Source organism: Mus caroli, unplaced genomic scaffold (genome assembly GCF_978045245.1).
Source record: "Mus caroli unplaced genomic scaffold, Mus_caroli_1 scaffold_13, whole genome shotgun sequence".
Taxonomy (NCBI): Eukaryota; Metazoa; Chordata; class Mammalia; order Rodentia; family Muridae; genus Mus; species Mus caroli.
In genome coordinates this window covers 38,100,516-38,120,570 of record NW_028227268.1, presented here as the reverse complement: position 1 = coordinate 38,120,570, position 20,055 = coordinate 38,100,516, and the positions used below count along the sequence as shown (strand labels likewise).

General features: G+C 45.4%; 1 protein-coding gene across 8 annotated transcripts in view; it reads left to right on the top strand.

Annotated features, from left to right (window-relative positions):
• The window catches only part of Acaca (acetyl-CoA carboxylase alpha), a 275,396-nt gene extending 255,548 nt beyond the window's left edge, over window positions 1–19,848 (top strand). For all 8 annotated transcript variants that reach the window (XM_029483172.2, XM_029483174.2, XM_021178351.3 and 5 more), the window contains 5 exons: window positions 407–519; window positions 9,641–9,795; window positions 10,378–10,548; window positions 16,250–16,386; window positions 17,754–19,848. In XM_029483172.2, the coding sequence (XP_029339032.1) occupies window positions 407–519; window positions 9,641–9,795; window positions 10,378–10,548; window positions 16,250–16,386; window positions 17,754–17,877 (700 nt within the window). In that variant the 3' untranslated portion in view covers window positions 17,878–19,848. The remainder of the gene's footprint in view (window positions 1–406; window positions 520–9,640; window positions 9,796–10,377; window positions 10,549–16,249; window positions 16,387–17,753) is intronic.
• Window positions 19,849–20,055: the final 207 nt, after the last annotated feature.

Genomic DNA, 20,055 nt, shown 5'->3' with positions numbered 1-20,055 from the left:
ACACACCCACTTGTACAGCCCTAGTACTAGAGGTGTTTTCTCTGCCAGGGTGCCTACCTTTTGGGATTTTTTTTTTTTTTGTCTTTGTTGCGTTTTTCTGGAAAACAAAAAGGTGCTGCCTGTCACCTTTTATCAGCTTTCAGTGGTGGAATCTGTATTCTCTCTTTGAGATGGAAATCTACTGGTGTGGTAATGAGAATTATTTTAATTGCTTTATGCCAGGCCTCTCTTATACCTCACTTTGATACATCTTAGGTGCCTGTTTTTTACCCAGGGGTAACTTCTGGGAACCATGGGTGACCAAAACAGTAATGAACCTATTTCCTGTTCCACAAATTATAACTGGCCTAATTCTGTGTCTTCTTTCCTCTAAAGTTCACTGTTTTGTTTTCTTTTTTGCATTCAGGGGATCTGTTCTGGAGCCAGAAGGGACAGTAGAAATCAAATTCCGTAAAAAGGATCTGGTGAAAACCATGCGTCGGGTAGACCCAGTCTACATCCGCTTGGCTGAGCGATTGGGTACGTCTGCTTGTCCTGGCAAATCAATGAGCCATTCAGCTGATTTGTAATGAGTGCATTCGTAGGTCAGGAAAGGAGGCACTGAAGCATGTGATCAAATTCACGATGATCTTTATTTACCGTCCGCTGTATGGTAAGAACCCTGGTAGAATGAAATAGTGCGATAGGATAGAAGGTGGGCACTGAAAAGTCACGTGCGTTTTCCTTAAAGGGCAAATAGCCCACTTACTGGGGCGATGTTCTCATAGAGTATCATTAGCTAAAAGTTGCTTTGGAAGGCAGGCTAATCAGGTGGAGAATGTCTGTGACTTAAATGTTTCTTATTTCTGCGGTCTCTTTGGACAGCCTGTCTCATGTCTGGGGGGTGTGAATCAATGTCACATTATAAAAAAGCTGGTCTCTACCCAGACAGTGTTCTTGGGGTTAGTACACTACAGAAAATGGAAGTAAAGATTATGTACTCTATGCCTCCAAACAGTGGCTGCAGCAGCCATACCCTGGGAGCATTTGCACACCATGCATCCAGCCAGTGCCCTGTTGCTCATTTGTCTCAGAGCTCTTGGAAGGCACTTGTGATTAGAGCATGAGGCTAAACTGTGAGAGCCCTGTGATGGCTCTGATTCCTTTAAAACACCAAGCAGTCTTCTCCCATCCAGCTGCTTGCTGTGTCAGTGAGGATTGTTTAAGATTTGTTTTGTTTTGTTGTGGTTTTGTTTTTCTAAAGGAATAAAAAGGTTAAGTTTAAAAAGCAGTACAGCCTAGTGAATGGGCAGAGCAGAAAGATGCTAGCTCATTTTTGTTCTAAGGAACAGATTAATACAATACAGATTTTTGGATTCTATTATCTTCAGCATGTAGGATGAGAAAAGCTCTCCAGAGTGCCTGTAGCGAGGAGTCTGAGCAGGTGAAGTCTGGCCCAGGTTGCTTGCCATAAGTGGTGACTTGAGCCACAGTGATCCCTGTTTGTATCCCATTGTTAGCTGTCAGCTAACAGCAACCACAAACCAACCCAGCCACAGCCTGACCCTTTCTGGGGAAGAGGTACATACAAAAGGAAACTGGCAGGAGTTGTTCTAAAATCTACTACCACCAGATTTGTTGAGGTGATTTTTTTCCTTTCTTTTCCAAACAGGATAATTACTTCTGACCAACCCCATACACTTTAATTAAAGTGACTGCAGCCCAAGAGCAAGTTACTTACAACTGTACACAGGAAGCTCTAAAAGCCTCAGCTGCTGATAAGCATCTCACTTAAGGTGGTTCATAATTGCTCCAGCATCCAGTGACGGTCGCTGCTGTTTTTACCAATAATTCTGTACAAAGGCAGCAATGCCACAACTGTAGGACACAAACAATTGCCTAATTTTCTTTCATTTTTTTTCCTCTTTTTTTTTCTTTTTTTTTTTTTTTCTCCTGGTTTTCTTTCTGGCCAATTTAAAATTTGTCAAAGTCGGTCTTCTTCTGGATCACTGCCCTTTGATATTTCGCGCACTCCATTTGCCACAAACAAGCCGCAGGGCCGCAGTTCATGCTGACTCTAGCAGAAGCAGAGAGAGCCCCATTTATCTTGCACTGCCTGCTGAATTCCTACTCATTAACTGGGGGTTCACTGCCTCTTTTTAACCCCCCAATGGCTGTTATCATCCTTTTGAGTAACAGGATGGTAGAAGGAGGGATCCTCTCCACATCTGTTTGCAGAAGGCCTGGGTAGTGAGGGGTGTGGGGCCAGTGCGTCCTTCTCTTCACAGGGGTGGTGTTGTGCCCAACCCCATCCAGCACCTTCAACTGTAGGAACATGTGCTATGGGAAGGGAAAGATCCTCAAGTGATGGCCACTTAAGCATTTTCTATAAGCCATCTCATTATCAATTTCCTATTCGTGATGAGGAAAATCATATTTATTTAACCTTGACCAAATAATGACATTCAAAAAAGAATCTCTACCCAGCACTCAGGAGGCAGAGGCAGGCAGATCCCCGAGTTCAAGGGCAGCTTGGTCTACAGAGTAAGTTCCAGGATCACCAGGGCTACCCAGAGAAACCCTGTCTCAAAGAATGAGTGAATGAATAAATAGGTGGATGGATGAGTCTGTAGTCTGCTAAATCTGAAGCAATCTCTGACTCCAGGCATCTTGGAAACATGAGTGGATTAGAAATAATCATAAGGTATGTTACTTACCGGTATTCGCAGTCTATCTGACTACTCAAGTATAGTTACAACGCAGCAGATTGGCTTAGATGAGCTACAACAGCATCATATAAACCCAGTCTGGGGAGAGGTGCAGTGCCCTCTGGCTTCTCTCATAATGCCCACGACCAAACACTACCAAATGCCTTTTACAAAGTAGGTAGGTGAAAAATGACCTCATTGTCTAGATTGCAAAATTGAATCAAGAATGTAGATTAAACCAGGCTTCCAAGACAAACAGTAAATGTACGTGAGAGCACAGAATAGAATTCTCAGTCCCTACACTGAATACTGAGCCTGGTCTAAATCAAACAGGGATTCTTTCCCATTGTGAGCTAAAACTAGCTGCACAGAGAAAATCTGATTTAGGCCAAAGCCTATAGAAGTAGGTGTTACCTTGTATTTCTGTTCTCCTTCCTCATCAGCCTCTGTACTGGGGAGCACCCACTGAGCACCTAAGCAGACCTATGCAAACTGATGGGCTGCACAAAATTACAGTTTACTCACTAAGGATATAAATAGTAATTTCTGAGTGGTTTACTTCATCTCTTCCAAACTGTATTTCATAGGTAGATGGAGAGAAAGAACTAAGAATTGAAACCAGGAGCTTACGTTCTTAAATGAGTGTTTGCCATTTCTTATGGCTGGTTTGGAAGAGAAGGTTTGCAGATTTACAGTAATAACAATATATGCTAATTTCTGTTTGAAATGAAATAATTGCCCTTAATAGTAAGTTCAGATGGCAGGATGTTCCATCACTGAGCCAGTTCAGACCCTGTGTTCTCAGATGCAGCAAGCCTTGGTAGTCAATGAAGGGAGGATTACATTCTACCATTTGGGGCTTAAGGAAATCAAATTCCTTCTCTGGAAACAGTCTGGGTCCTCTAAGGCCTGTCTGTGTCTCAGTATCATCCAAGTATGTCTCTTGGAAGACTGCAGGAGAATGGCGGGGGAGAGGAGTGCTAGGCTAGCCCTGCCTCTCCTGTTGTGAGCTGAGGTCTTCCCGTGGATCTTTACCTGAGAGAAATGTCAGCTCACTAGATGGAGAAGGAACTATTGAGCAAGTACAAAGCAGTTATTAATATCCAGGTGTCCCTCTCCCTCAGTACAGTGAGCACATGGACAAAGGAGTCACGTAGGGAAGGAACCCTCGTTCCCAGACAGCTGGGCAGCCTGCCATGTAACTCCATAGTTCTACCCATATGAGACTGCCCTGATGGCTGACAGGTTCAGTCCTCGCTGGCCCTCGCCCAGTCTTCAGGCCTAACTAGGATCTAATGTGCCTGACCGGCTGGGGCATTTGGTGCATGTGGAGTATTGTGGCAGTTGAGGATATTCGTGTAAAACTTCCAGACATCTTTTTCCAAAGCTACCTCTTTATCAGCAAGAATGACCTAAGAAGGATTATCTTGGGTGATGGAGATTGAGGGGTTACTCTCAAAAGTGTGTGTTTCCCATCTCTCTTCAAGACGTTATGTTGCTTGTCAGAAGCAGAAAGAGGTGTTTTTGCTTAGAAAGTTGAGACTAGGAAAAATGTCCCGATAATTTATGCCTTAAAAGTGATGTCTCACCTGAAATGCATGGAGTGTCCTTTGTGATAAGGAAGCTGAGAAGACTTGGTAGTAGCTAAAGACACACCTCCTCACTTTAATTCTCAGCCTATTTATTTAGCTTGATATAATTTAGTAAGACCGTGGCATTTGTGGGGGAGCCATTTTAGTTTGACTTCAGGCCAATCATGTGTGTGTGTGTGCATGCACTCACGCACATGTATGTGTGTGTATATATATATATATATATATATATATATATATATATATATATATACATACACCAGCCCCTCAGAAACATACACCTCCCTCTCAGAAAGCTGTGATTTACAATTAGGACTTAGCAGGGATTTTGTTCAAGTAAACCCAGGCTCCTCTCCACCTGAAAGCTGATGTCAGAATATGTCCAAGGCCATCTTCCCATCTCGTACTTAGCTGGCCAAGATCCATGTATCCTGTCCTGCCAGATTTAGGGAGAGACCAGCAAAGGCCAGAAAGGATCTCTCTACCAGAATTGAGGAAACTCTGTGTTGTCCCCTCACTTTTTCATGTGGATATGTCTACGTGGGAGCTGGGGAGGGACTGAAGGAAGAACTATTCATTTTTATTCAGTTTACTGTATGGATTGTTTAAAATATGAATAAATTTTTTCACACTATTGCAAGGAATTTCTGGGTTAGACATCCCTTGGGAAGATTACACTTGGAATCAATATGCAATGCAGTTATGTTTAAGTAGGTGTGGCCCCTTTTGGAAAAAAAAAAGCAGACATATGAGAATAGGATTGTGGAGTTGGGGGAGAGAAACAGATAACACTGGTAGAAATGACTCCCATTACAGAAGGATTATGTGCTTTGCCAAGGGACCCACTGCAGGGTCCTGCTAAATAGCTCCCTTGGGGCATTTAAAACAGGAGGATCTAATTTACAGTTTCTCAAGAATGCTTTTGTGGCTTTTCTTTTTTTTTTTTAACAGCATACCTGTTAGGTCTGGAGAGATGGCATAGCAGTTAAGAACACTGGCTGCACCCATATGGGAACACACAACTGTCTGTAACTCCTGTTCTAGGGGCTCCAACATCCTCACACCGACATACATGCAAGCAAAACACCAGTGCACATAAAAAAATCTTTTTTTTTTTAAAAAAAAGCACGTTTTATATATAAGGAAATACAGAAATACTTTTTTGTGATTTTTTTCTTAACTATTCTCATATAGGAAATTCTCCAACAAAGAAAACGTGATTACATAGTTCTGCTAACTGCTATTTCTAGTGCTACATTTGAACCAGAAGAAGAGATCAGTCTTTGTGATTTTTCAGTAACAGATTTGATTCTGTGGCATTCAGGATCCTTGTGGGGAGGGTAATCCAGCTCTTAGCCCTTGTATATTTTATGTGTACCAATCAAAGCAAACTGCTTTTCTTAAGAGAAAGAAGAGTCAACAATTCTAAAAACGAAACAAAACAAAACTGTGTCCTTTGGAACAATTCTAAAAAAAAAAAGAGAGAGAAAGAAGAGTCTATAAAAGTTAAAGTTAGGTTTAGATCTACATAGGCTTCTTAAAAGACAAGTTAAGAGTGTTTCCGTTTTTTAAAACTAATATTGTGTGTGTGTGTGTGTGTGTATGTATGTCCGCTTCCCAGATTAGGATTATAAGTGAGAAGCCAAGCTTGAGTGAGGGTACACTGTTCTAGGCTCTAAAACCCGACTCCCTACCAGTCCCCCAAGCCCTGCTCCCTGGGTTGTATCTGCTTGACCTGGGGTAGACCTGGCTCTCTTCTGTGTTAAACAGCTGCTGCAGAAGCCAGCTACAACATGTGGCACTGTTTGTCCTGGTTTCAGCCTGACAGGCAGTGGGACTACAAGTGGATACTTGTAGATCAGTTTAAGATGTTTTAAAGGCCCAGAGTTTGGTTCCCAGCAACCATGTGGCAGCTCACACCATCTGTAACTCTGGCTCCAGAGCTTCCAATGACATCTTTGACCCTTGTAGGTACCAGGCACATGTGTCGTACACATACATACAGATGAAACACTAATAAAAGAATTTAAAAACCCAGGGCTCTGGCTGGACTCGGTAGGCCACCAGTGCCAGCGCTGGCCTCCTGGTTCTGCAGCATTTGGCAAGTTACTTGTTGCCTCTTAGTCTCCTCATCTTTGAGGTCATGACCTTTCAGGGCTGACACATTAGAGAGACTGGAAGCAGCATGGCATCTCAGTGATACCAGCTCTTGACACTTGGTTAGGCTGTGACGGCTTGTCTGTGTTCTACTCTTTATGTTAGTTCCTGAATCATATGTTTGGCTTTTAGGGTTTCATGGGCACTTTTGATTTTGTGAAGAGATGGGAGTAGCCTACCTTTCTCCCACTTTAGCCTTTGCCTAAGGCAGGATTCTAAAGAATGGCTTTCCTCTGTAGAGCATATTCTTACACACACATACACACACACACACACACACACACACTTTCCTAAAAACCCTGAGGCCCTGCAATCTGGCTAGAAAAGAAAGAAAACCATTCCAAGATATTTAATTGTACAGGGAGCTTACAGGATTGATCGAGAGCTTAGCTTTTTACAATAGTCCAGTGAATAAGAAATGCTCCTGACAAACGATCAATGATAGGATAATCACTCTTTATCCCTCCTCATTCTTACCTTCTTTCTTTCAGGAGAACAGGGTTCAGAAGTCAAAAATCTTTATAGACGCTGCTTTTAAATTAAGCAGAAAATAGACATTGACATATTTGTTAATCTCCCCTAAATCATTACCGGAGCTGGCTGCTCTGCTGTACAGGGAATGGGGCCCTTAGCAGGGCACAAGGGTGGCACCCACTTGAGAGCAGCCTTCACTCCTAGGACATAAAAGATTTAGAGACACTTTTCCTCAAAACAAAGCATAGACCCTGGGCCTGTTTACACGCTTCAGACTTGTCAGCACCTCTCCTCGCCCTGTTTCTCTTCTGAGGTGGCCTCTGGGGAATACTGCTTCATTTTCTGACTCCTGGAAAGACAAGAGAACCATCGTATTATTTCATTATTCCTTTGAAATTCTACACTAGTGCAATTGGCCCAACATCCCCTTTTCCTCCAACATGTTAAAACCATCATCGGCTTGCTTCCAGAAGGCTCTCCTCAGCCTGTTGTTTCTTCTCCTACTGCATCCAAATGTTGAGACTGCTCTTTTTTTTTTTAATTTTTTTTAAAGATTTATTTATTATTATATCTAAGTACACTGTAGTTGTCTTCAGATGAACCAGAAGAGGCATCAGATCTCATTACGGATGGTTGTGAGCCACCATGTGGTTGCTGGGATTTGAACTCAGGACCTTTGGAAGAGCAGTCGGTGCTCTTAACCACTGAGCCATCTCTCCAGTCCCCGAGACTACTCTTAACTCTGTGCAAACACAAGGAACCAGCTCTCCAGCTACTGCCAGGAGATCTGCTTCGCCGGTTTCATGACGATTACTGGGAACAAGCACAGGCTTTGGGTGTGGCCAGACCCGAGTGTAAATCCAGACTGAATTGCTTAACAGCCAGGGCCACTTTATACTTCAGAGCCCCTTTTCTGGTTTCTAAAGTGCAAAGGTGAGTATGAGGGTCAAGAGAATATATACGAAGTGGCCTGAAAAATACTTGAAGCACTGAGGATTCGTCTTAGCAGCAGGGTAACAGCTGTACAGCCCTAAATCTGAAGTAAGAGTGTGTGTGAATGTATATATTGACTTATGACATATATGATCTTGGGAAACTCAAGTGCACTGCCTGACACAAAATAAATGCTTAATAAATTATGTATGGCCCATGTAGGTACACATGTCCATTCAAGTACAATGTTGGCTGCTTACCCAGAGGAATCTTGAAGAATTTGGAGTTCCCTGCTGAACTGTCTCCTCAGTCTCCTACCATCCTTTGGGCCCCAGAAAACTGTATTTTTTCATCCTTGACTAAATCAGTAGGAGAAGCTACAGACATTGTCCTGGTCTTAGCTGCACAGTAAGACTAAGATGACTTGTGCCTCCTCCTTCTGAGTCTTCTGCTGTGCCTTAGCCTTCTGAAATGAAAGGGTCCACTACTACTGAGGTCCGGTCTTCTCCAAGGAAAAACAGCAGTGTGATACTAACCAAAAGCCTCAGAGAAGTTCTGGCTGTCACTCCTTTGCTCTATGGCTTTGATAAGTCACAAAAGTTCTCAGTGTATCAATGTCCTTACCTGTAAGGTGCTAAGAAAAATACAGCCTTAGGCAGTTGTGAAGGTTAGTGGGGCCTGAGGCAGAAGGTCAGTGATTGCCTCAGTGTGAGCACCCAAGACCCATGGGACTGCACCTGCTTCTCACAGATGTAAAACATGGGGATCTGGGCAGCCAAAAAGTCCATAAAATGAAGCGAGGTGCTAGAGTTCCATCCCTGTCCTTCTGTGTGACACGGCTCACGTGGCAGCCCAGGGCTGTTCATAAGCATGTGATTCATAATGGCATAAGAAACAAGGCCTGTTTCCAGACAGGCATATGCTTGAAACAGAGCTTTCTCTTCAGCATCCCATCACCTGTCCTGATGTATTTGTCAGTGCTAATGACAGAACACATGAGATTGTCCCCAGCACCAGGCTGTCACCTGTTGCTTCTTTAGCTAGATGTCCTCTTCCTTTCCTGGCAGACAGATAAATCTTCAGTATTGATTACAGACCCCATCCTAAAAGTAATTAGGGAGGGAATCAAACACCTCTACTAAAACCTGGGAGTTAAAGTCTCTGCCCAAATAAAGTCTTCTGTGTTCTGTGCTTAGCAATCCACACAGCTGCTCTTTTCTTCCCCTCCTGAAATGTTGTCACCTGGTCAGGGATTGGGAAACAGGCAATAATACATGGAACCTGCTTTACTTGACTAAATGTATTACTTGGAGGTAAAGCATATCCATATCTGGCATTAGAGGCTGTGGAGTACAGCAGCTTGCAACTTGGTGCTTAGCAGTTTCCCAGGCACCTGTTGAGGACATGATAAAATCAGCGCTGCTGGTCTGTGCTCTGCTCTGAGGGGAGGCTCGTCAGTTATGATGGTCATGGTGTCCATGCACCAGTCTCACCTTGTGGGGATAAAGGAGCCTTGCTCAAGGGCGCTGGACTATGAGAGTCCAGACCTGGGTGCTCAATTCACCTGCTCAGAAGAGGCCTGCAGAGCAGAGTTACCACCACTGCTTTCATACTTGTGACCTCTATAGGACAAAGAAGACACGTGGGCTCCCTGTGACAAAGTAAGGACAGGACTATCATCTCAGAGTCTGTTCTGCATCAAAGACTTAGTGATGACAGTGGGAAGGACGGTGGCTACATCTATGCCAAGACTTCTGGTCACTGCTGAGTGTGACAGACAGGTTTATGTAATTGCAGGCACCCCAGAGCTAAGCCCCACTGAGCGGAAGGAGCTGGAGAGCAAGTTGAAGGAGCGGGAGGAGTTCCTAATTCCCATTTACCATCAGGTAGCTGTGCAGTTTGCTGACTTGCACGACACACCAGGCCGGATGCAGGAGAAGGGTGTCATTAACGTAAGTAACACAATTGCCATTTCTGACTTGTCAAAGCCTTGTAAGTGACATAGGCGTGCAAGCAGGGAGCTGTGAGGGCCAGATCAGCACGGCTTATGCAGATCAAACCATTTCCATTTTTGTTTAAGAGATCTTTCTCCTTTTCTGTGTCCTCTGTCATAGAAAACAAAATGATTTAGGTTTCCTTGGAATCCTGACACTACTCTGAGGATTCTAATAGGAAACTGTGTGCCTTCATTAAGTGACATCAATCCAGGTGATCCCCAGACTGTGGAGTACTACAATGTCAAGGTTATGGTGACAGCTGATTCACCTTTGATCTGCATGAAAGTTGAGCTGACTGCTCAAAGCACATCGTTACCTTTCTAGTGCTCTGGGCATTCATGCTCTCCTTCAAAACCACCGTGAGGTCTTGGGTAGCATTTGGCAGGCTCCTGGCTGTGCAGTGTTCTCTTGGGAGGCCAGTTTTGGAGTGTTCAAGGGCTTTCCTGGACAGTAGCTTTGTATGCCTCAGGTTCCATCAGATTGAGTGCTAGTGCTGCAGTGACCACACTAACTCCCCTACCCTTAATGTGATTCTAGGATATCTTGGATTGGAAAACATCCCGCACCTTCTTCTACTGGCGGCTGAGGCGCCTCCTCCTGGAGGACCTGGTCAAGAAGAAAATCCACAATGCCAACCCTGAGCTGACTGACGGCCAGATCCAGGCCATGTTGAGACGCTGGTTTGTAGAAGTGGAAGGCACAGTGAAGGTATGTGAGGCACCTACCAACAAACCTGTACAGCGTACCTGAGAGTTACAAGGGTTGTCAAAGAATCTTCAGGCCTTCGGGGCAGGGTATAAGAGAGGAACCTAATACCCAAACCCTCTCCTGTTCACACACAGCCAAATGCTATGCTCTCAGATCCTGTCAGAAAAGCTAGAAAGGCCTCTCTGTGGCTACAGAGTCATTTAGCAAACCATTTGTAACACTTACAACATACTAGACCCTTGGGGCTTAGCAGTGAGAGACAATATTCCTGCCTACACAAGCACACCACAGTTTACACGTAAAAGGCAGAGGACAACTTGAAGGAACTGATTCTTTTCTTTTACCATGTGGGTTCCTGGGATCAAACTCAGGTCTTCAGCCTTGGTAGCAAGTGTCCTTAACAGCTAAGCCATTTTGCTTGCTGGTCCTATTTTATCAGGCTATTAGACAGATATACTTTGTCATTTATTACTTGTGTGATCAAAATCTTTGGTGACTGTCAGATATTGATGGAAAGTGGCTGGTGGCCTTGTCCTACAGAGGGCCACTCCGGTCTCCTCGAAAAAGCTACCTGGAGTCTTTGCTAATGACCTTTCTCATTGAGGAGCTGTAAGACTCAACCATCAGTTTTAAAGCCAGTGATGTGAAGTATTCTGAAATTCACCTTTGTGTTAAGTCTGCCTGTTTCTTTATGACTGGGAAGCTTCTTGGATAAATATTTCAGACGTGCAGCAGGGGAGTGGGACATTCTCTGACATTTGGTTCAGGTTAAGGTCAGTCTCTGGCATCATAATTGAGTGAGACAATTTTGTCAGTGGCTACTGGCAGCTTCTAGTGGAAGTTGGCATTGAAAGTCATGCAAGTGTAAAATAAGAGGTTGTTCTCCAGTTAAGAGTGGCCAGCTAGGTAAATGGAGTGTGTGTGTGTGGCCCATACGCCTCCCTACCACATTAGTCACTAATGGACGTGCACAGCCTCGGTGGGCACAAGGATGAGGAGAAGGAATAGCTTCCCTCCAAGCATGAAGTGAATAGATAGGTCCCTCGCTTGCTCCTTAGTGGCATCCTCCCAGGGGGCAGCGTGTCTAAAGAAACCAGCCATTGCTATCTTTCATCAGTGTGAGCCATATGTGCACAGGCTCCCGGCTGGATTGAGTGCAGAAGACACTGCAGGCACACAGCTCGGGAAGAGGCTGTCTGCACATTAAATACCTGCGATCCCCAATAGTTGATACTATTTCCTTTGCCCGTGTTTACAGAATATTGCATTCCCCGTGAGCTCTCCTGCCAGAGGACAGGAAAGAGAGACAGGAAGGACAGCTGAGCCTGTGAAGTCAGGACATGCGACTTTGAAACTTCCTGCCACATTCTGCAGGCTCAGCAGGACTGGTTAGTGTAGGATAGGTGATAAAATCGGAAGTGCCCTTGAGAGGAGGCAGTGCTGCAGTGCTGAAAGTGTAGTGCTGCCTCTGCAGGGCACACAGAAGCTGCCTGGTGTTAGAACATGGCTGAAGCACTTGGTGTGTGGAGGCACATACAGTCTTCTAATAGTGACAGATTTCATGTGCTGTTTCCCTCAAACGCAGACACTGATAGTCTTTGTTTGAGTGGTAGGTCTCTGTTGTAGTTACTGATGCAGAAGTCATGAAGTGATATGCATTTATGACGTCATGAAGTGATAAGCGTTTATTAGCCATGCTTTGTGTTTTTCCCCCAAGAGATTTTGTTTTCTTGAGCGATTATGAAACTTCTATTCCTTTAGAGACCTTCATCCCATGATTTCTAGGATTCCACTTGGATCCACTGGGCAGTCCTGTTAGAGGAAGTTCTTGGGTTTATAGCTCGTGGTCTCACTGTGGAAAGAAGCAGCTTCATAACCACAGCTCCCTAAGGAAAAGCTTCACGAGCTATGGGTGGAATTAGGCGGTGCAAACAGCACATGTTTGCTTCATGAAGATGGTTTCTGTTTTGATTTCTAGCTCCACAATTTGAGGTATAGAGTTTTCTAACAGGCCAATTGGTTCTGTGCCTGCAGACTCCAACAGGAGAAATCACAGTTAAGACTTTCCATAGAACACTGGGGTGGGGGGGGGAGTGGATTTTGTAAGATCTCAGACTCTGAGGTTTCCATTTTTACATTTATTTGCTTGAACACATTATTTGAACCCCCATTCCCTTATGTATAAAATGGGGATAATGTTTATGGTGTCGAAGGCAAAACATGTTAGAAGTTAAATAGCAGCCAGACTTGGTGGGGTATACCTTCAATCCCAAAACTCAGGAATGGGATTTCTAGGCTAGCCAGGTATACATAGTGAGACCTTGTCTCAAGAAGACAAAAAAGGAAGAGGGAGGGAGGGAGGGAGGGAGTGTGTTAAAGTATAAGACTTGGTCACACTGACATATCCTGGAAGGATTGCTGGCTCACAGTAGTGTCCTCAGGGTTTGGTGCCCTAATTTATTCTAATTGTCCAGAGTTATCTGCTTCCTCTTATTCTGGATTTCCAAATGGAATGGGATCTTGTGTTGATAGGTCTCTATTGCCTCAAGGAACCTATAGATAGTTCACTGTACCAGGGAGGGATAAGGTGAGGGCAAAATGTCAACAATGGCCTGGCCCAGCCATGGAATCTAGCAAGCCACTGCTTACACAATCTTTTTGTGGTGTTCTCCAAAGCCTCTGAAAGAAATGACCTTGCATCTTGGGTGTTAGGTCATAACCTTGGAAACACTATTAAAAACAATCTTTCTAGAGTGTGTATATCTCCCTCATCCCCCCACCACCCCCCACACCCTCCACACACACCAGGTCAGATGGCTCCTAGGCATCTCTCCAGCTGGAAGCATCTCTTAAGCAGCCCACACAGTGGAGTCATTTGTAGGCGTGGTAGTCAGGGCTCACAGCCACCAGGTTGTGCCCTAGTCACTCCCTAGCCCTGTTCTACTGTTGCTTAGGGAGAGCTTAACAGCTGTCCAGTGCATTAGAAATGAACCTTTTCAAACAGGTCATTTAGATTTTGTAAGCTAGTCTAATTATTACATATAATTAGTGAGGCTGAGTGGTGCCTGAGATACTTATCCATTGATGCAGAAAGAGTGTCTGTTGAACGTGTACTGTAAGACAAGCAAGTGTTGTGATGTTTAATTATTGATATCTTATTGATATTAAGATGCTCTGGCTGGGATGTCAGACAAGTGGTCCCAGGCTGTCATGAGGCTAATAGCCAGCATTTCATATTTGTTTAAAATCCATAGTAGATAGCTACATTTTTATAATTCTAAGGAAAACCATGATAATGACTTTTCTCCCTTGGAACAGAGGTGGCCTGTCCTTCCTTATGGCTGGAATGGTGAGTCTCATAACTGTTCTTAAAGGCAGCTTGCTTTTCCTAAATGGAACAGAATAACTCAGAGCAGAGAGTATGGTAAACCCTCCCAGACTGATTCAGACAAAACAGCATTGAAAAAACGCAAATTTGTTTCTTTTTGTTAAAGACACAGTTGGTTGGAACTCAGAGTCTCTATCTTCATGTACTTTGGGCTTCAGGCTTAGTGGCAACATCCAGTCGTGTTCTGAACAAACTGTGTTTCATACACAGGATCCATAGGTTTAAGCATCTAAAAGCTTGGAATGTGGCACTGTAGTTCTGCCTGGGAACTGTTATAGAATGTTGAAACACCTTCAGTAGCTTGTGGCTTTGGGAGGGGAAGGCAGGAGTGTTTACTCTAGAGGGTAGCTGACTTTCTCCAGTGTAGTGAGCATCGTTAGAAGCTGGCATCTCGTTAGCTAATGCATTACACCAATCAAGGAGAGTTATCTTAAGCCACAATTAATCTGCTCCCTGGCATATGTTGATAGCAAAGCATCATGCTGTTTCTTAATTAAAAGCAAACGGATTAAAAATGATTAATAAGAGTATTAAATATTCTCCTAAACTAAAGGCGTTGGGACTCCTGAGTGAATCTAGTTGGGTTTTGTTTGGTTTCCTTCTGAAGCTAAAGCTGCTATTGTTTTATTTTCTTGCACCTCTCTCCACCAAATCCTCCTAAGTTGGGGAAGGTGTGCAGTCCTCAAGCCACAGAGAACTTTTCATTACCACGGAGGAGATGGCCAGTTTATAAAAGTGGCAGTGGCTAGAGTCCAGGTGTGTTCATTCATCTGGGGCAGCCATAAGCTGGACCACATGAGCCGGGTGCCTCCTGGTCTGCAGAATCTGCCATAGTTTTCCATAGGAGCAAAAGGGTTTCCCTGTCGCAGACACTCGGAGGAGGGGAGTTCCCAGCTTGCTCAGTGAAGAGAGCTGACCTCCATCAGATATGCCCAAAGTGAGCAAATCTGGAGCCAGGAAAAGAGGTAGACAGACTGCTGGAAAAGGCTTCCTGCTCCTTAGCCTGGGAACCTGTGATCCAGCCATAGTAAACAGCCAGGCACAGCCAGCTCAGCAGCTATGTCAGGGGAGGGCATGAGTCTGAAAGAACCACAGAGGGTCTCACTCTGTACCCTTGCCTCAGTGTAGCCAGGCTAGCCTTAACCCTCTGTCCTCCTGCCTCATCCTTACAGGTGCTGGCATGAAGTGTGTGCCACCATACCTAGCAATAAATAGTATTTTTAAAGCATGGTTTCTGTTAGAAGACACCCCAGTGTCCTTCCTAATGCCAGATGCTGCATCTTAGAATGTTCAATCTACACTTGTGTAGGACCTGAGGTTGCAGCTGTGGCTTTGTGGCTTTGCTTGTATCTAGGTTTCCTGAAGCCACAGCATAAGCCTCAGAGTCCCTACAGTGCCCACCTATTAAATTACAGCGCCAAACTCATTGTCATTCTGACTTTGACTTCGTTAGTGATAACAGAAAAGGGTAGCGCACCTTTAAATGACGAGCTTTGTGGTTAATTACCCAAACAAAATGACATAAATATGAATGAGCCCTAATGGTGGTACTTGGTTTTCCGGAAACCATTAACAAAACGATTCCTAAATGATTTGTAAAGAAATGAGAGAAGAGAGCAAGGAGAAGGCTATTAGGCTTCTAACACACTCCTGAGTTATTATGTAGTCAGCTGCCTCACAAATACTCAGCTAAATGATCTTGAAAGAAGGGAGGTGAGGGGTGGGCTGTGAGACTCTGAGGGCTGCAGACTTCCTGACCCTCCGAGGTGTTCTCAGAGCTCATAGTGGGTTAGCTTTCTGACTTGGTGGCAGTACTGTAGCACCAAGACTTCCCCGTATCAGCAGCCAAGTTGTACTGTGTGTTGTCCTGTAAGCCTTGCTCCCAAGTCTTTACCAGGCACAGCAGGCTTCCCAGCTGGAGGGCTAAGGCACAGTTGAAGCCTTGTCTGCCACATCTTGCTAGGACTGGAATAGATCTTGAGGATCAGTGTCTCTGCTCCTCCAAAAAGAAACAGCCACATACACACCTTTCCCTCCTGATCACACTTAAGTACCCTGCTCCACACAGACCTGTTGTAGGACAGTAGATGGGAGCCTCCCAGGACAGACTCCCACGTGAGCATCCGGAGGCCAAAGAAAGGAAGACAGATGAAGGCAGCTTCCCTCCGGGAGCCTGTCCTCTCCCCGTGCAGCCACAACAGAAAAGGAGAATGTAGAACAGTGTTTGTACACCAAGAAAGCTCTTGGAATACTAGACAATTGGGTGTTGAAGCCTGGCCCCCCGGTGTCTGACCAAGGCTTGCGTGTTTGCAGGCTTACGTCTGGGACAATAATAAGGACCTGGTGGAGTGGCTGGAGAAGCAACTGACAGAGGAAGATGGCGTCCGCTCTGTGATAGAGGAGAACATCAAATACATCAGCAGGGACTATGTCCTCAAGCAGATCCGCAGGTGAGACCGTGGGAGGGGGGGCCTCAAGGCTAGGGAGGGGCTGATTTCTTTAAAAGTTCAGAATAAACTATAAGAGATACAGAGACAGCCCTGAGACACAGCTTCCTGTGTCAGGACACTTTTACTCACACGTTCACTCTAGGTACAGAGACTCAAACCACGTAGATGATTCTAGGAGGAGGGAAAGCTGACATCTCTTGGGGAGATGCCCGTGAAACTATTTGGAAATATATTACTTAGAAAAAAGTCATAAAAGTAAGAGCCGGTGCGAGTAACTCTCCTGTTGTGCATGTGTTTACCTTATGGCACTGTATGCCGACTCCAAGGACAGAACGCTCTCCTAGGTAGCTACAGTAAAGTGATCACTCACCTTTAGCAGGCAGGCTACTGACTAAATGCTTTTATGGAGTTTTCCCATGATGGTGGCTGTAGCATGTGGGAATCCTCTATGCTGCCATGCCCTGGTCTTCTGTTTCATTTATTTAATGTATGTATGTGAATACACTATTGCCGTCTTCAGATACACCAGAAGAGGGCATCAGATCTCATCACAGACAGTTGTGAGTCACCAGGTGGTTGCTGGGAATTGAACTCAGGACTTCTAGATGAGCAGTCAATGCTCTAACCACTGAACAATCTCTCCAGCCCCCTAACTCACTCTGTAGACCTGGCTGGCCTCGAACTCAGAAATTCGCCTGCCTTCTGCCTCCCAAGTGCTGGGATTAAAGGAATGCACCACCACTGCATGGCCTATAGAACATTCTTATTTTAGGTTATCTGATGTTTCTTTGTGATTCAAGTTCTGCATTATGGCCATATCATCATACATGCAGTGTTCTGGCCACCCCACTAAAAGGCACCCAAGACCATCTGACCCTGATGTTAAAACTCTATTGCATAGCCAAGCTCAATAGTTCTTGATCTGAACTCTGCCTTCCACAATTATACTCCACTCAAACTCTGCAAGCAAGAGCTCCTGTCTTCCCTGATACATTTCTATACTCATTATTGATGTAGACTATTTCTACTAACCTTATTTTATAGTTTGCTATGGGACATTTGGCACTACTATTCTATGTGTCTAAGAAGTGTCCTTCCTGCCGGCACCACTGTTATTGTGTCCCTGTCATTTTTTTCTTTGGGGGGTTATTTTTTAATTACTCCTTATTTTCTAACATAGAAAGATGTTTTCTAGTTCATTTTAAACTGCTTCCTAGATACCTAGCTACATCTGAGCATAGGAAAGTCCATGGTGCAGTGAGCACAGTGTGTATGCTGGCCCCTGTTAGCCTATCTGTCTGGCAGTTCTTAAGCCAGTCGAGACCTTCTACCTATTTCTTCTTCACGATCCCTAATCTTCTCTCCAGCTTGGTCCAGGCCAATCCAGAAGTCGCCATGGACTCCATCGTCCACATGACCCAGCACATCTCACCTACCCAGCGAGCAGAAGTTGTAAGGATCCTCTCCACTATGGATTCCCCGTCCACGTAGGAGGGGCTTCCCACCCACCCCTGCCCTGTCTCTGAGAAGAGAGTAGGGCTGCCTCTCCCACCTGAGACCACTGTAATGAGAAGGCACCGGAGGCCTGAGACTGGATCAGTGGCATTTGCTTCCCTTGAGTGTTTCAGGCTCTGCATGACATCCTGGGCTATAGGATCACACAGCCCAGTCACACATACCCGATTCAGTATTTATTAGCCCAGCTGTGATGACAGTCTTCTTCCCATGCACAGGACTGAGAAGGCAATGAAAGGTACTTGCCTGTACCATGAGGTCTTACTAGACTAAAGCAGGACTGCCCTCCGTCCTGCCTGCCCCAGCATAGGGTCGTGTGAACAGTGTCCAAGTGTCTGCAGCCCCTGCCCCATGAGCCACAGCCAACAGGGGAGGGCTGGGGCTGCCAGGAGACGCAAGTCCATCGATCACTACCCCACATTGCAACCAAGCACATGCCAGGCATTGGAGAGGGACAGTCCCATCTAACCACAGCAAGATAACTATGAGAAATGTCAGAGCAGAAAATCTGTCACAAGCCCATGAGAACACAGAGATGAAGGCAAAGCCATGATCTAACAGGCAGGCTCAAAACCAGATCATGTCATTGTTCCTGGTCAAAAACTCTCAACCACCTCAGTGGCGTCTCAGTATCCCTGGGGAAGATGGTCACCCTGCCACCACCTTCCTTATCACTATGTAATCACATAGTGACTATACCTAGGAGCTAAAGGCCTGTGCATAAGGGCCCTAGCCTCTGTGGGTGGATGGAGACAGGCAGGCAGTGCAGGAGCCTGAGGTGGCTAAGAGGAGGCTCTTTTCTGTTGGTGATAGGGGAAGAGTACTTCAAAACAGAAGTCTCTTCTGGGGACAGGTTGTCACTATGGGGCCATGCCTATTCCTGGCAGAAGGTATGGCGGGTCACCCACCTGATGACACCTGTGCTTTCAGCACCAGAAACTGGCCGCCTTGATGTTAGGAGGCTTCCAGGGAACAAGAATTCACCTGCCCTTAAGATACCTTACAGTTCAGTCTCGGTGCTGGTGTTTCCAGACTTCTGGGCCCTATGTGGCCAGCAACACGGCTTCCTCAGGGGTGGCCTGAAAAGTTTAACTACCCATTTGCCCAAGAAAGCAGCTGATGGTTCAGCATTTGTGTTCATAAAGCAAGAATGAAGATGATCAGAACTCGTATAACATCCAGTTTCTACATTATGACTAATACATCTGTCGCTGAAGATAAAGAAGGAAAAAGATACCTGCCACAGAAACCATTCGAGTGAGTACTTCAGTCTGAGCCTTAACTTGGATTCCACGAAAAGAGCTGACCTCCCCTTCAGGAGCACCTCAAGTAGATATTCCAGAGGACCTTCTCAATGGTGCCACATTGCAAGTGGACATCCAAGGGACTATAGATGCGAGTTGCCCCACCCCCACAAGCCCTGGTGGAAGGAACAGGAGGGCCAGAGCTGGATCAGGTGGGGAGCATCCTTAGTCCAGAAGGAAGCTCCCTGGCCCCTGGTTCCCTGCTTACCTGGTAGGTAAGGATGGGATTTGTCTCCGGCCTCCACTTTTGCTACAGCACATCCAATCCCACACCCCCGGTGGTATGAGAGTTGCTTTCCTGGAGAGGTGGAGTGGGCTGGGCTTGTATAAGTCCCTTTTCCCTGCTGCCCCATCCCCAGGACTGGGCCTTCTCATATGGAGAAGTCAGAGCCACAGCACATGGGCAGTCTGATGGTACCACAGCCCATTACACATGCAAGGTTACTGAGGAAGGAGGATGAATGATGTATTGACCCAGACTGGCTTGAACTGAGATTGCCATATTATCTGTCCACTTGTTCACAAAGCAGCCTTCACGCGTGTCAGTGAGAGTTCGATGGACACACACGCCAGCGAGCAGGGGCTTCAGTCCAATGCACTCTTCTCACGTTTTGTTGAAATAAACCTCCACATTTGTAGAAGAGCCACCGTTTGTCATTTCAACCCATGCCCAGCCACCCATTATCTGGTCCCACTTTCAGCAGAACTACAGGGGCCAGAGAAGGGACAAACCCCTCCTTGGCTCTACAGTGCCAGCTAGCCTTTGTCTCCTGAAATTGCTAAGAATGAACAGGGTAAGAGCAGGATAGCTTTGTCCAGTGCTGGCCTTTGCCTGCCCTATGTTCTGACA